General features: G+C 35.3%; 1 protein-coding gene across 2 annotated transcripts in view; it reads left to right on the top strand.

Moving 5' to 3' along the window:
- Positions 1-176: 176 nt before the first annotated feature.
- Positions 177-17,500, top strand: part of LOC113809208 (moesin/ezrin/radixin homolog 1) — a 17,581-nt gene continuing 257 nt past the window's right edge. The window contains exons 1-10 of one of the 2 annotated variants that reach the window (XM_070123932.1): positions 177-344; positions 6,283-6,334; positions 11,643-11,822; positions 12,323-12,427; positions 12,922-13,175; positions 13,469-13,615; positions 14,429-14,689; positions 15,215-15,572; positions 16,035-16,388; positions 16,845-17,500. The exon at positions 16,845-17,500 is cut by the window's right edge and continues 257 nt beyond it. In XM_070123932.1, the coding sequence (XP_069980033.1) occupies positions 6,317-6,334; positions 11,643-11,822; positions 12,323-12,427; positions 12,922-13,175; positions 13,469-13,615; positions 14,429-14,689; positions 15,215-15,572; positions 16,035-16,388; positions 16,845-17,009 (1,842 nt within the window). In that variant the 5' untranslated portion in view covers positions 177-344; positions 6,283-6,316 and the 3' untranslated portion in view covers positions 17,010-17,500. Of the gene's footprint in view, positions 354-6,282; positions 6,335-11,642; positions 11,823-12,322; positions 12,428-12,921; positions 13,176-13,468; positions 13,616-14,428; positions 14,690-15,214; positions 15,573-16,034; positions 16,389-16,844 lie in introns of both variants that reach the window. The other variant, XM_027360739.2, reaches the window with a different exon arrangement.

Raw genomic sequence — 17,500 nt, 5'->3', positions numbered from 1 at the left:
TCTCAAGCACAGGATATATTTTAAATACAAATACATTTCAAACCCAACATCATTCCTCCTGTTAATTGATAAACCCTAAAACAATTCATAAAACATCAGTTGTTTCGTCTAACCTGTAACTGTTTATCATGTTATCACTGGATCTTATCAGCCTCTACCCCAGGGGCTTTGTCAAGTCATACGGCTAACCTACCAGCTTCGTTATAGCTCGAGGCTCTGGTGTATCGTTATGGAAGTTCTAACTTGATAATAGAAAATTGAAAAATTCACCACCAGGTCTTCAGTAGGAAAGAATAAGAGTGTCTCCGCCTTCGTGGAATTGTTACAGAATAGTATTTCGAAAAGTGTGTAAGGTAAGTGATACAGTAATTTGGGTGTGGAATTGCTAGGTCGGCAAAAGTCCGGTCAATTTACTTCAGGCGAGAGATATCCGTTAGTCTTATATATGAATCAGTAGTTCTGTACTCAAGTGAACGGAAAATAAGCATATTAGAGTGATGGCAATAAAAAATAACCATTATCGATACTAGATCATCAATGCAAACATTATTAAGATTGCTATTATGATTTTTATAGTTATCACCATTATTATCATTGCTGCTAATAATATTAAGCATATAAGAAATATGGTAATAATAATAACTATAATCGTTGCCATATCATCATAGAAACACTTGTTATTACGATGACTATTGTTGTTACTGTTATTATAGTTAATATCATTATGGGCATTGAAGTTATAATTTTTATCATTATTTTGATTAGCCCAGCATTAGCATAACATTTTCATATAACTTTTGATAACATAATCATTCGCAATATCATTATTGTTCTTTCCTTCTTATTATCAGTTATCATTATTATAGTTATTACTATTATTACTATAGTAATTGTTATTGTTATAGTAATTATTATCATTGTTATAATTATTATTATTATCATTGTTATTATCGCTATTATTATCATCATCATTATCATTATTATTATCGTTATCACTATTATGATAAGCATTATCATCTAAATTATCATCATTATTGTTAGCTTTTACGATCATTATTGTTAACTTTTACGATCATTATCATCATTATTGTTGTCACTATTATTTTTATTATCAATATTATCATGATCATTACTGTTATTATTATCCTCATTATTAATATTATTATAACCATTACTTTTATCAGTATTATTATGCTCATCATCATCATCATCATAACTGTTATAATAACGATAATTGTTATTATTACTGTTATTATCATTGTTATTATTATTATAGTCATTATTTTTTTATTATTGCTGTTATTATCATTGTTATTATTATTAACATTATCATTGTTATCAACACTGTTATTATCATTATTATTATCATTATAGTTATTATCATTATCTTTACTATTAGCACTCATATTATTATATTCAGTTATCATTGTTATCATCACTATTATTATTATCTCATAATTTTGTCATAACTATTATCTTTATCATATTTCTTATCGTTATGATCATTGTCGTTATCATTATCATCATCACCTTGACTATAATGATGTTGATAATAATGATAATGGTAATAAAAATAATGAAATGATAATGATGACAATAATTATCATAATGATGATAATACTGATATTAATAAAGATAATGCCAATCGTTATTAGTAATGCTAATAATGATAATGATTATGATGATAGTAATAATAATGCTGCTGATGATCAGAATAATGATAATAATAGCAATAATGATAATAAGAATGGTGATAATAATTACACCAATAGTAAAGAATAATGGTAATAACACTAAAAATAGTAATTATAATCATATTGATAATAACAATAACAACGATGATGATGATAGTAATAATTATAATGAAAATATCGATTATGATGATAATCATTGATATAAGAAAGATAATAGTAACAATGATGATGATCATAACAATGATAATGATAAGAATACAAATAGTAAAGTTGATGATAGCAATATTAGCATTGATAATAGTAACATTAATAATTGTAATGATAATAGAAATGGTAATACTAATGGTGATGATAATAATGATAACCGTAACTATAATGATAACCATGATGATAATGGTAAATAGTGATAATGCTAAAAAAATAAAGATAATGATAATTCTTAATAAGAATAGTAGTAATGATGATAATAATGATCATATTCATAATGATAATGATTGCAGTAATAATGATAATGATTGCAGTAATGATGATAATGGTAGTAAAATTAATAAATATAAGAATGACAATAATAATAATAATAGTAATAATGATCATGATAACAATGGAAGTGATAATAAAGAGAGGGAGAGACAATAATCATAACTATGACAATAATAATGATTATCATAATAACAATAATAATAGTAATGAAGATATAATAATGATGGTAATGGTCATAACAATAATAATAGTAATGAAGATATAATAATGATGGTAATGGTGATAACAATAATAATAATAGTAATAATAATAACTGATGAAAAAGAGACAGAAAGACACAGCAAACCATATCTACACACATGGAGACAAGCATGAAGTAGGGAATCACTCCTACCTTGGACCTCAGCCCTCGCCCCACCTAATTTTGCATGGTCTTTGCTTCTCCCCCTTTCTTTTTCTTTCTCTTTTTCATCCCCTTCTTCTATCCACATCCTAAGTGTGAGAGACGTGCTGAAAAAAAATGAAAGGCTGGATTTGTGTCAGTCTGCGAACGGCCTATATTTTGAATACCCCGCTAATGACCTTTGATGTTGACGCGGCAGAAAACTTTCATTAAATAAACAGATTATAAATTTCTGTCTGTACGCACACACACACGCACACACAAACTCACACACACGCACACACAGACTCACACACACACACACACACACACACACACACACACACACACACACACACACACACACACACACACACACACACACACACACACACACACACGCACACACATACACACACACAAGCGTGCGTGGAGAATGTTGAGGGAAATTGCTGTATTATCATCACCATTACTATATCTGCAAGTATGACTGACTTCATCTTTATTTCTTAACATGCCACTTATCGTAATAAACATCATTAGAAAAGAGAAGAAAAAAAGAAAATGGAAACAACTTTCCGTTTCAAAAAACAGTCCGTTCAACTTCTTACATTAGATGATCATTCTCCCTGACTGTGGCCTCTGATTAGCTTCGCCTTACATAACGAGTGATTACGTGTCATCAAACTGTATCTGGAGAAAGTGCAAAATCAACTGTACTTTTACTATTCTGTGAAATCCTTAAATTACTGCATTCATGTGATACGGCGGAACTTTCCTAACCTTTGATTTAGGCTACGTATAATTAACTTTTCTTAAGAGCAATCGATAAGGTAAACTTATCTGCGAATATGAAGGGCTTTTATAAAACACTTTATATTTGGTCTTAAAAAGGGCAAGGCCACAGACTCAGCATTGATTAGATTACAATAAAATGCACTGTGCTAACCTGATGGAAATTCTTAACAAAATACATGAAATGAAAATCGACTAACAGGGTTTTCCTTACTGTCTATGTATTTCACCGGTAATGAGACAGGTAAGATCCACTGTGTCCTTTATTTTTTAGGTGTAGTTATCAGTTTATTCTTATCAAATTGTATTTCTGAGCACTGTCAGTCTCGTGACATTCTTTCTTTAAAACGATTATGTTTTTAATAACTATTAGGTCAGCATTTTTTCTTGAATAGTGGACCCGCCGACATTTATTTAAAGAAAAAATAAAAAATTAAAGAAAATTCAGATTTTTTTCAAATTTCCCGCCGGTATTGTGACGTCCGCGAAAGAAAAGCAAAAAAATAAATAAAAAATCAATTGGTCTATGATTAATTGTGTATGGTATCGTTTATCCCGTCCCCAAAACAGAAATAAAATATATTTGGCGGAAATGCCTTACTCTCATGCGGCACGTCACGTTGTGTATCGTGAATATTTTAAATTGATACTCAAAATAATAAGTTCTGGTTGAAAGAATTCTTTGTTTTCATCCTCGAAGACTTGTAGTAAGACAGAACTGCACTTCCTCTAGGTGGGGCTGGAACTGATACATTCCTTTACTTCTTATCTTCGGAAGGTAGGAGGTAAACGTCTTATTTTGGTGCATGGGATTACTTCCTTTTTTTTCTTCTTCATTCTTTTTTTTCCCTCCCTCTGACATTTCATTATCACCAGACTTGCTCGCTATTCAAGAAAAAAATGCTGTGGCCTTGTCCTAAAAATGGCTAGAAATGTCCTAAAAATATTCCCCTTCGCTTTTCACCAAAAAGTTTTTCTTAATGCTCTGATTATCACAAAACTGGAAAGTAATTCGGCAGATTTTTCTTTCTATGGTATCAATGGAATTAGTGCATTTTCTTCTAATTTCATTTAGTAAAACGTCGAATTTACTTACCCTTGTTGTTAAACCGGTACCTCCATTAGCCACGGATGCATGGACTGCCTACTGTATTTTAATTTTTAATGTTATCATTATTGATTTTTTATTATTATGCATCTTAAATTTTATTATTTTTTCTGTTGTAATTTCGTTGCAAATAGATGGTTTTCCAAGTGCTCAGCCACCTACGAGTCAATTAGTAAGCCCTGTTTGTTTTTCAGTGCTGTTAATATCGATAATCATTAATATTATTGATTTTATGATTATAATGTTGTCAATGATATCATTAGCAATAACATCTTTTAATGAAAATGGTAAAAACTTGAGGTAGGCAGGGCTAGAAATAGATTTCTTAGTGAGAAAGTACTTCTGAACCATTTATAATGATAAAATCATAGAGAACATAACCATGTCCGCCATAGCTTATGGTATATTGGTGATAATGAATATTTGAAATTTATCGATGTTTTTGGGGTATGTTGCATTCACCCAATCATCTGCAATCTTTGAAGTGCATCTGCGGAAAGAAAAAAGTATAATGATACACATCTGATAGGTTAAAAGTATGCTTTCCACCTAGACATGTTTGGTAAGTAAAGTCACAGACATGCAAGTGAAAGCAGTGAATGTGGACAGAAAAATACACCCTATATACAGAGCAGGCTTTTTATACATTTTTTTAGGTTAGTACGCGAAGGCCGAGTGCAACAAACGGTTTTTATTTCAATAAATTTTTAAAAAATCAATGTCTAGTAACTTCTTACCCGGTTTTATTTACTATTGCGGTTTCACTCTGTTCCAAAATATGACAAATATTGCGATATCCACAAACTATGTCATAAACTTGGGTCATTCATGAATCATACTTATCTGCATCATTTCACAAATTTTTTTACAGTTATTATTATGATTCATATTGCCTGCATGCCAGTCTTGTAATCTCACACATTATCGGTAATATCTATGTCATTCTTAGTGTCTAGTGGTATCGACCTCAACAAGCGTCCATCCCTCCATTGTATCGTTGTTAGTGAGTATATAAATCAACGTTTATATATACACGCAAATAGTTTATATTTCTTAAAAATCATTCATAAATCTAAGACAACATAAGCTCGGTCTTTCTTCCTGCAAATTTGCGGATTTACGATACATATATTCCGTGCTAAATCATTAGTCAAAAGTTTACGATTGAATTTACTTTGTTAAAACATTTTTAAAAATCCTAAACTTTAGTTTCTGAGTTTTACACTTTTTCGGATTTATTTCTTGATTCGAGATAGGGTTTTATTAATTTAATTTTTTTCTTGTTCTTGCTTTTTTCTCCTTTACCAAATATCTACATCATATCTAATTCGTTTTATGTAAATTTGACGGTTTCAAAAATGGATCCGTGTATATATCACTGTAACTGAAAGGGGGGAATTAATGAAAGCTGGAGAACATGTGTGGAATTCCTCAATTAGTTACATGATCTACGAACATATACATAAGGCTACAAAAGGGTAATTTAAGTACCTCAAATTCCATACACATTTCTAAACTACATGGAAGCCTTGTGCTAGATATTTCGTATGTTTAGTGGTTTCTCCTTTTACCCGTATCTTACCCTTTAAAATGTTTGCACTATTTCTAGATTCTAAAGTTAAGCAATTGAAACTAATCTATAATGCTAATCTTCAATAATTCGAATCTCTTGTTAACTATCCTCCGTGCAAATAACACCCCTTTATCAACTGTGTTAATAACCCGCCTATTTCCCTACAGTTCTTTATGCTAATAACACATCTTTCTCCGGAGTGCAAATATATTTCTTTCCACTGAGTATTAATGACATCTGTTTTCCACAGGTTCTCTCCCAGCCGTCCTCACTCCAACGCCAAAATGTCGAAATCTAAAACAGTAAGTATTGTCACAGCAATTGATCAGTATTTCTTAGTGTAAGGGAAGAATCAGTGATATCTAGGCATGCGCTGTCTTTGTAAGTTATTGAATTGGCAATATTGCTGAACTAGTGTCCTATATAATTCTCCCGATTTGCGAACACCAGTATTTATATAAAATGCATTCCACCAAACAATGCTGATAAAATAAAATATAAATGACCCAGGAAATCATCACTTCAACTTTGATGTCAAATTCTGTAATGTCGCAGCATATCAGTTGATAAGAGTGAAGTCATATTCATTAAGGCATCACTTCCTGACACATTTTTAATACTCAATCTATTCCATCCTGAATTTCAGAAAACTGCAAAGAATATATATGTGAAGAGGTTTGTTCCTTTTGATTATCGCTATCATCGGTGTATCACACGTTATCACTTATATTTCATCTATTTCTTTATTCATCCATTTGCATCATTAGACACATTTCTAACGTGTTACAAGGAGGAAAAAGACTTTAGACCTGCAGACACTTTCTCCTTCTACCAATCTGTAGCCTTTTCTCTTTTCCTCAAATTAATTATATTTTATGATGTGTATTTATATCCGCCAATGTAGATAGATTAATTGACACTGTAATCGTTGGTATATGATTTCTAACATTGGTTTATATGATGTTAAACGTAATTTAAAGAAATAATGAGAAGGAATTAACCTAATAGCAGTTTTCGACATCCATATTTTTATTTTATTTACAATACATTTACAGTATCATGAGTAAAGATTATGTCATTATGTGCATATCATGATACATTAGTAATCTGAGGGAGAAAATGCTTGTACTGAAAAAAGAAATTAGGTTAGTATCCCTTTCCTCGAGCTCCGCTTCTTTATATAACAGACGGTCGCATTAACAGTCTCAATGCGAGATTTTTTTTATTATTATTTTTTTTTTATTACGAGATATCCCTCCCACATGCTCGAGTCACAGTACATGATTCATTGATCCAATCTCCCCCACGTACTCAATGACCCATATATAGAGAGTTATTTCCACATAACGTCCTGTGAGGAAGTTCAGTCACAGCTAAATGAAACACATTCTTTCATTTTTCTTTAATTCTCTCATTCTGCCTTTGCTCCGACCTTTTATCACACTTTATCATCTTATCTTATCCATGTCGGCATAGTCAGATTTGTGTATTTTGATGGTTCATTATGAACTATGTAAATAAAATAAATGAATATCAATAAATGCCAAGAAGCGGTATGTACGCAGTGTGTGTGTGTGTGTGTGTGTGTGTGTGTGTGTGTGTGTGTGTGTGTGTGTGTGTGTGTGTGTGTGTGTGTGTGTGAGAGATGACTGATGACTAATTACGGCAAACAATTTGAAAACCCTATTGTTGCATGTGACAATAAAACTCACGATACTACATTCGGGAAAAAAAAAACAATACAATGCACATATAAACAACGGTTTCGCTTATAATTCCACCGACTTATCAGCATTTCTATTGTATTATCACCAAATGCCAGATTAACAACTAGACGACAACAGTTAATTTAGAAAAAGATATAAACTTAAATGATATGAAAATACAAACGCAAATAACAGGATGATATGTAAGCCAATTTATTTATTGATACGCCTTAATCGAAAAATAACCTGCTACAAAAATGAGGATTCATTATACTAAAACTTTAGATAATGTCTTAAAATACCTTTGTTGCATGTAAGAATCAAATGATTTGCATATTTCTTTTTTTTCTCCTTTACAGATAATAAAGGTTAAAGGTAAATAAAAAGTGTGAAAAATGGTTAAATAACATCGGTAATGATGATAATAGGGGTACTTATGAAAATAATGATAAATGTAATGATAACAAAACAAAATGCCAAAGCGTTTGCATAGAAACAGATTATTAATATTAGCAATGTTGTTAAAGACCAAAAGAATATTAATTGAAAGCCCCAAGATTTCTAGTTTGTAAACGCCTTTGAGATTTTATACATAATAGGCGGATGAAAAACTGATCTTATTTGAAATCTGATGAGGGGAAAATTTTATCGTGGCAGGCGAAGTCAAGTATCTGAATCTTAATTAATCAAAATCATATAGTTCCTGACAAACAAACTTTGGAGTGATATCTAACTTTTATTTAAAGTTATCTGCATACCATTTACTTTTAATGCTTGATATAAAAATATCAATTTTCCTCTTTACAAACATACATATATGTATATAGATTTTTTTCCTCTTTTTTAATAGTCATGAGGTATACATGTAGGCCTAATATTCAGTAGGTAAAATATGTGCTGCAATTTTATAGGAACTCCTGAATACTGATTAACATAAAGTAGATTATTCAGTACTATCCTAAAATGTGCAAACTAGGGAATGAGATCCGTTACGACACCAAGACAGCCGGTTTCATTCACAAGAGTGCATGCGAGCCACAGATTCATCAGTCTGTTTGTCGCTCGACCGAGATTCATATCTGGATCTAGATTAAAGAAGGGATCAAATACGATTACTAAGAAGGATTGGATACAATATCATCATCAGAAGGGGAATTAAAATGTAAGAAATAGGATCGCCTCACGCTCTTTATAGTATCAAGAGCGGATGTAGTTATTTTGTTCAGAATTTATGATTTTCGAATGCAAGTAACCCGAAGGCTTTCAACCCACGATCTAAAAGGTCTTATTATACCGGGCACATTCTGGTGGAACTACTATTGTGAAAGACTACTGGAGAACGCTATCTTATCGCTGATAGTGGACTTATCTCGCTCGCTGTTCACGGCTATTGGCTCGTTGACGTCATAAAATGTCAGAATGTCTCCCACAACTGAATGTAAGAAATATTTGAGAATTAATCAAAATGAAAAAAAAAGTGAAAACGTGGCCAGTCGAAAAACAGAATCTTTGCTCGTCTGACGTATTATGCAAAGAAATGTATTGACATTTAAGGAAAAAATCTAAACATTTCATTCGGTATTTTTCCTCCTCTCATTCGTCGAATACCATTTTTTTATCAAAATGTTTCATGACAAATCTCCCGTGTGTGAACTTAAATTAATCATGTTATATTATCGGATTAGGAACAAATTTCGTGTACTGAGTGAAGCTTTGTCATAAATCGAATTTTTAATACATGCTTTAATCCCACGAGTGTTGTATGTTCTTATCATGGTTTTATGGTGAGCATAAAAATCTAGCTCTATTTTTTCAACTCTGGCTGAAAACAAGTTTTCGTTTGGATCAATGATTTTAATTTAAAAAGCGTCGTTTGAATCCTTGTAAGAAGTCTTCGTTTGAATTCATGAAATAAATTTCGTTTGGATTTTCGAAACAGTTTTTTGTTTGAATTTTCGAAGAAAAATTTCCTTTGAATTTCCGAAAATTTAAAGTTTGCTGTTGAATCCTTAAAACAAATTTTCTTTTGAAATTTAATTTACCTCCGCGGATGTTATGAAAATAGGAAGATTACCTAAAGCACTAAAAACCGAGAGGAATTGCATAAACATTTCTATATAATATGATTATGACTAATAATGATGATAGTGATGATGCTGATAACAATAACTATCAGCATGTCTCACTTCATTTATCAATACTCTCGTTATCAGTTTTGTACAATTCACATACATACATACATATATATACACATATAGATAGATAGATAGATAGATAGATAATATATACGTATGCATTCATAATGCTGATAATAACACATGCAGCAATAATGATAATGGTACTGTTACCAATACTGCTGCTACTACTAATGGTGATGGGGTGATTATGATAATGAGGAAGGTAATGAGGAGGAGGAGGGAGAACGATGGCGATGATAAAGACAATTAAATATTTAATATACAGCATTTGTAATAAGTTTATGATAATTAGAATAACAGTCGTAGTAGCCATTTTCACCATTATTATCATTCATCATTATTGTTCCTATGGCGATGATGACAGTGGTAATAATGATGATAAGAACAGTGATGATGGTGATGTTGGCACTGGTGAGGTACATGATTATGATAGTGACAATATTGATGATAAAAGTGATGATGGTGACAATTATGGTGACGATATTGACAGTGATGATGCTAATGGTAATAATGCTGACAATGATTATGAAAATGAGGATCATGATTAGAATGATTCGTCTCAACCTCCTTTTCATTACATTACTACAGTTTCCCAGTATGTCACCATGAAGTACAAAGTTAAACACTATTATCATTATTACCTTCCAGGTTGTTATTGTTAACCATGATATAAATTTCCACAACCATCGGAATTTGAGTTACCATAAGAAAAATATCACCATAGAACTTCCATGTGTGATAAATGGCTCAAGTGTTACACAATATGTTTATCACACCCTAGTCATACTATAGAATTACACAATTTTTCCTCCTTTTTTCCCATATCCTTTTGTCACGATAAATTCACAATTAGTAGCGATTCCCGGATGTTCCAAAGGCCGTGGGGTATTTGTGGGCGTCGGAGTAGGAATAGGCGTATGGATTTTTAGGGAGTCAGATGCATTTTCGTGGGCGGGTCCAGAGAAATTTCTGGTGGGGGCACAGGGGGTAACAACTATAAATAGTGGGGGGGGGGCACATTATATGTACAGGTGGTCATTACGACATTTTAAAGAAAAAATGCAATATTTTCATGATTAATTCTATCCGCCACTAAATATAATTTTGCTTCTTCTTTTAAAACCTTGAACTTTATTATATTCACCACTGTACGCCTCAACATACCAAATATCATACCGTCCTTCCAAAGCTTTTCTATAACCCTCTCTCTTCCAACCAAACCTTCTAACCAACTAACCGCAACGCAACCTCAGCCCTATCCTCTTTCCATGCCCCTCACAACCCTCCCTTTTCTCCCTCCACCTCCTCTATTTCTACGATCCTCCCTCTTCTGCATAAACCCTCTAACCACCTAACGGCAATGCAACCCAAGTCCAAACTTTCCAACGCCCTCACAACCCTCCCTGTCCTCCCTCCCCTCCTCCCTCTTCAACCCAAATCCTCTAACCACTCAACCGCAAAGCACCCCAAGTCGTGACCTCTTTACAACGCCCTCACAACCTTCCCTCTTCTCCCTCCCTCTTCAACCCAAGTCCTCTAACCACTCAACCGCAAAGCACCCCCCTCCCCCCAAGTCCTTTACAACGCCCTCACAACAATCCCTCTTCAACCCAAGTCCTCTAACCACTCAACCGCAAAGCACCCCAAGTCGTGACCTCTTTACAACGCCCTCACAACCTTCCCTCTTTTCCCTCCACCTCGACCAGGTCAGCGTCCGCATCACGACGATGGACGCCGAGCTGGAGTTCTCGATCAAGCCCAGCACGACGGGGAAGCAGCTCTTCGACCAGGTGGTTCGAACGATCGGGCTCCGCGAGATCTGGTACTTCGGGCTCCAGTTCCTCGACAGCAAAGGCTTCACGAGCTGGCTGGTTCTGACCAAGAAGGTTTGATTTTGTGTTTCCGTTTGGAGGTAGGATTCGATGTCTTTATATGGATATTTTTCTTGATCTGTGGGCACCGTGTTAAATCTGGGCAGAGCAGTGATTCTCAAGCACAACCATGTTTACTTATTTTTATATTTCTTGTATTTGTTGGGCACATACTGTCCACTTATTGCAAACACAGATCCACAACTCCGTGCCGTATAATCTGAATATAAGAATCACGAACTTAGAAGGGTGTTCTATATATTTCTTTCTGCTCAAAGGAGGCAAATGGTATTCGTAATAGATTACAGTATACAAGTATAAGGAGACACCTTCCTTTCAATAATGTACTAGATAAAACATCGTACTAAATGCCACTTTTATTACACCCTTTCTAATATATGACTATCGACCACCAAAGTCATGGACCTTTGCACTGTTCAGGGAAATAATCAGACAACAGCCCACACAACTCGAAGACACTGACAGCCTCAAACCAGTCTCTCTCCCTCCGACAGGTTCTCCAACAAGTGGGCAAGAAGCATGAAAATCCCATCCAGTTCAAATTCCGCGCCAAATTCTACCCTGAGGACGTGAGCGAAATTATCCAGGAGTCTACCCTGGTGAGATATGTAGCAGTTGTTTTGGGATATTTAGGCTGTTTTGGGCTCTTTGGGCAGATCTAAGGTTTGATGCTTTTTTGAGAGTTCGATTGCTGTAAATTTTATTATATGGTCGTACAAATGTCGAGAAGGAAAGGGGATGTTAAAGCTTGAATGGATACAGGTATGTCTTACAGATCTTCTGGAAAGTTTATTTTGTTAAAGCAACGTTAATAAACATTGGTATGAAGTAAAAAAAAAAAATGGACATTACTTACATGACAATAACCACAATCATATCAATTGTTATTAGGCATTTGTTCTAACTCCGTCTTGAATGGATACAGGTATGCCTTACAGATCTTCTGAAAAGTATATTATATTAAATCAACGCTAATAAACACTGGTATGAAGTATTAAAAAAAAAAAAAAAAAAAAAAAAAAAAAACACTTACATCACAATCACATCTATTGTTATTAGGCATTTGTTCTAACCCCGTCTCCTCGATGAACAGCGGATGTTCTACCTGCAAGTGAAGAACGCCATCCTGAGCGACGAGGTCTACTGCCCGCCCGACGCCGCCGTGCTCCTCGCCTCGTACGCCGTGCAGGCCAAGTACGGCGACTTCAACCAGGACTTCCATAAGCCGGGTTTCCTCGCCAACGACCGCCTTCTGCCCCAGCGCGTGTTGGACCAGCATAAACTGACCCGTGACGCGTGGGAGGAGAAGATCGCCACGTGGCACAAGGAGCACAAGGGTCGCATCAGGTCGGTTTGGGCGTCTTTGAACGTGGGCGGCCTTGACTCGGGACCTTATTTATTATGGGCGTTCCTGTCTCTGGAGATGGATAACTTCAACTGTTTTTTCAAAAAAATCAAATCATGTCTTTCACCTCGATTTCTAAATTTTAAGAGACTGATTTGGGAAAAAAGGGACTGATATCTAAAAAAAAACATCAAGACACACCGTCAGCGTCTTCAAGCACACAAAATGGCATACCCGATCCACACAAGAAGACCAAACTCGCAATACTTTATTTTCGTCATGTATCCCATTCCAGAGACGAGGCTATGCTGGACTACCTGAAACTGGCCCAAGACCTGGAGATGTACGGCGTCAACTACTTCGACATCAAGAACAAGAAGGGCACGGACCTCACCCTCGGCATCGACGCCCTGGGCATCAACGTCTTCGAGCGAGGAGACAGGCAAGTATACCTCTCTGAAGTTGAAGTGGTGGGATGTTTTTTTTTTCGTTTTTAATCAGCCTTTATAGGTTCATTTTTTTCATTTATGTATATTTGTTGGCAGTCAGTTTGTTTATATTGATGTTCTACATTCCTTTTCTCTTTCTTTCGCCTTATTTTTTCCATTAATGAATTGCCAAAAAGAAATATTATGGAACTTCAAAATTTGATCCGCGGACAAGTTCAAATTTCATCCCTTTAATTATTGGTCAAAAATTGAGAATCAAATAAAGAAAAATGCGATATTGATCTTATGGAAATGATAAATTCCACTGATAGATCGAATATATAATACCTCTAGATATAATTGCAAAAGGAACTTACCAGATAATAGTGAATAAAAGAAAACATAATGGAAATAGTAACTATTTAGTCAAACAAATTATTACAGGAAAATTATCAAAACTCTTTAGAAAACCCAGCAACTAATTAGGAAAACTAGGAAATCATTAAAGGAAAACTATTAAAATTCTTTAGGAAATCCAGCAACTATTTAGGACATGATTAAAGGAAAATTATTATGAATATTTAGCAAGACTATTTAGGAAATGATTAAAGGAAAACTATTAAAACTCTTTAGGAAACTCAGCAATTATTTAGGAAAACCATTTAGGACATGATTGAAGGAAAATTATTGAAACTATTTAGGAAAACAATTTAGGAATTGATTAAAGGAAAACTATTAACACTCTTTAAGAAAATCCAGCAACTTTGAATAGGAGAACAACAAAGCCCTAACCCCAACCTTCTTCCTCCTCCCCGCCCATCCCCCAGACTGACCCCAAAGATCGGCTTCCCTTGGTCCGAAATCCGCAACATCACCTTCCACAACCGCAAATTCATCATCAAACCCATCGACAAGAAATCCCCGGACTTTGTCTTCAACTCGTCACACGTCCGCATCAACAAGACGATCCTGGCGCTGTGTATGGGCAATCATGACCTCTTTATCCGGCGTCGTAAGGCTGACACGATCGAGGTCCAGCAGATGAAGATTCAGGCCCGGGAGGAGAAGATGTCCAAGAAGATGGCGCTGTGAGTTGGACGGCGGTGGGGGTTGGAAGGGAGTGTGTGGGTGTGGGTGGGTGGGTGTGCGTGAGTGCGTGCGTGCGTGCGTGTGTGCGTGCGTGCGAGAGAGAGAGGCTAAGTGTGTACGACAATTTCATTTTCTTGTTCTTATTATTATGATAATAATAATTATTATTATTATTACTTTTATCATTATCAATAGTATTATTATTATTATCATACCATTATCATTATCATCATTATTATCATCATTATTATTATCATCATCATTATCATCACCATCATCATCATTATCATTACATAGGTAATCTTGACAATAACAATCATTCTATATGTTCATATTGTCCTCATTACATATTATTAGTAGTAATCATGATAGTATTGCTATAATTAAAATCATCATTATCATTATACTTTCTCAACACCAACGCCATATGCGTCAACAATCGTTAACTCCGCTGTTCTTCCTCGTGAACAAAGACAATAGCGCATCCTCGGAATATTTCCTCCAATGCGTCCATCTCACTTCAGGGAGAGGCTCGCCCGAGAAGTGTCCCTGCGAGAGGAGGCAGAGAAGAGGCAGAAGGACTTCGAGGAGCGCCTCCTGAGCATGAACAAGGAGATGGAGGTGCGGCAGAAGGAACTCCTCACTGCCCAAGAGACGATCCGCCGTCTGGAGACACAGCTGCGGGAACTCCAGGAGGCCAAGGACGAGCTCGAGAAGAAGCAGACGGAGCTGCAGACGATGATGGCGCGGCTGGAGGAGACCAAGGAGATGGAGGCCGGCGAGAGGGCAAGGCTGGAGGAGGAGATCAAGTACAAGCAGGACGAGATTTCGCGCATTCAGGATGAGGTCAACGTCAAGGATGAAGAGACAAGGAGACTTCAGGTAAGAATAGGAAAAGAATAAAGTAGCTGGAGAATACTTTCTTGAATAAGTTGTATTGACAGGAAAACGTTGAATAAAGACACAAACGACATATGTTCTTACAAAAAAAAAAAAATCGTCTGCATCATGTATACAGTGATATAAATGTATTTGGATTGATAACGATTAAACTACATAACAGGACAGCGCACTATATTATAGAACTAACAAAAGACGATCGAGAAAACAGCCCACACATAGAACTACTTGTACCATCTGTACACTAACTGAAAGTCATTTACTTTTTTTTATCTATTAAAGAAGAAAAAATATTTGAAAGAATTTACGATCCACAACCCGTAAAAAAAAACACTTATAGACCAACTAAAAATTTGATTGAACAATCAACAACAACAACAAAAATCCGCAACTACCCATTGGCAGAGCAACATAAACTTATCGTTCACTCCCTCTCCCTCGCAGTCCGAAGTGGAAGAGGCTCGGCGGAAAGAAGAGGAGGCGACGCTGGCTCTGCTGGCGGCCTCGACGGCTCAGAGGGTCTCCAAAGTCTCCTCCTCCTCCTCCTCTTCCGACTCCGAAGAGGAGATACAGCGCCCCAAGACCCCCGTGGTCGAGAAAGTCGAGGCCGCCCTTGCCCAGAGTGCGTTCAACGGCGACAACATCTCTGAACACGAGGTCGAGATTCAACGCCGAACCAGCAGCTCCTCCTCCGAGACCAGCCACACCATGGCGCCGGTCAACGTCGATCCAGAGCTTCTCGAGATCCAGGAGCCCAAGGAGGATGAAGCCGCCATCAGGAGGATGAAGCTGCTGGAGGTTAGTTCGACTCTTGGATTATTTCCAATCTGTCGCCAGACCTTGTGGATTGTGTCTGGACTTTTTGTAGAAAAAAACGAGATCTGTTTTTCTACCGTGTGTGATGTTTTGCATATTATATCATGTAATACATCATGGTGAGGTGATTGATTCGTATAATACTTATATGTTTTCTTCATTTCTGCAACTCAAGACCAAAATTGATGTAATGTTGATAAAGTTTCATTATTGTCCTCGGATCTACTCCCGTCAATAGATTGACAGACATTTGAAACTTCTACTTCTTATGCTAACTCTATTTCATGTTATCAGTTGCCCCAGGCTAGATTATTCGAACTTCCAACTTTACTCCATATCACCTTACGAAAACTTTCTTTTTATTATATTCAAAGTCCTTCCTGCCGCCAATCATCCAAATTTATCTCAATGCCTAAATGAAAATTCCTCTTCCGCCAGGACGTGAAGCAGTCCCTGGAAGCCGAACGCAAGCCCGACCAGCTGACCATCCTCGACAAGATCTACAACGCGAACATCACCAAAGGCAACACCAAGTACAAGACGCTGCGACAGGTGCGACAAGGGAACACCAAACGACGTGTCGACCAGTTCGAAAACCTTTAATTTTCTTATCTTCCTCTTCTTTGTTTTTGTCTGTTTGTTTGTTTGTTTGTTTTCTTGTATACGAATTCTCTGACAAGATGGGGTGGCGAAAAAAACGGTTTTGATTGATGAGAACGTTTCCCTTGTCTCGTAGACCAATTCGAGAACTTACGTTTTTCCGTAATTGTGTGTGTATATATATATATATATATATATATATATATATATATATATTATATATATATATATATATTATATATATATATATATATATATATATATATATATATATATATATATATATATATATATATATATATACAAATGCACAGTTTTCTCCTGATTGTAGAGAGATAGGAAAAAAATATTATTTTCTTTTATCCATTATTGTTAAAATTTTAGCCATTGTCATTTTCCTTAGTAGTTGACATTTTTGGATTTTGTTTTTCTTTTTTTTCAGTTAAATATTTTTTCTTTAGGTTTCTTGGTATGATCCGTAACATAGGTTTTTA

The sequence above is a fragment of the Penaeus vannamei genome, chromosome 7, assembly GCF_042767895.1.
Source record: "Penaeus vannamei isolate JL-2024 chromosome 7, ASM4276789v1, whole genome shotgun sequence".
NCBI classification, from domain to species: domain Eukaryota; kingdom Metazoa; phylum Arthropoda; class Malacostraca; order Decapoda; family Penaeidae; genus Penaeus; species Penaeus vannamei.
This window is presented reverse-complemented; position numbering and strand designations above follow the sequence as displayed.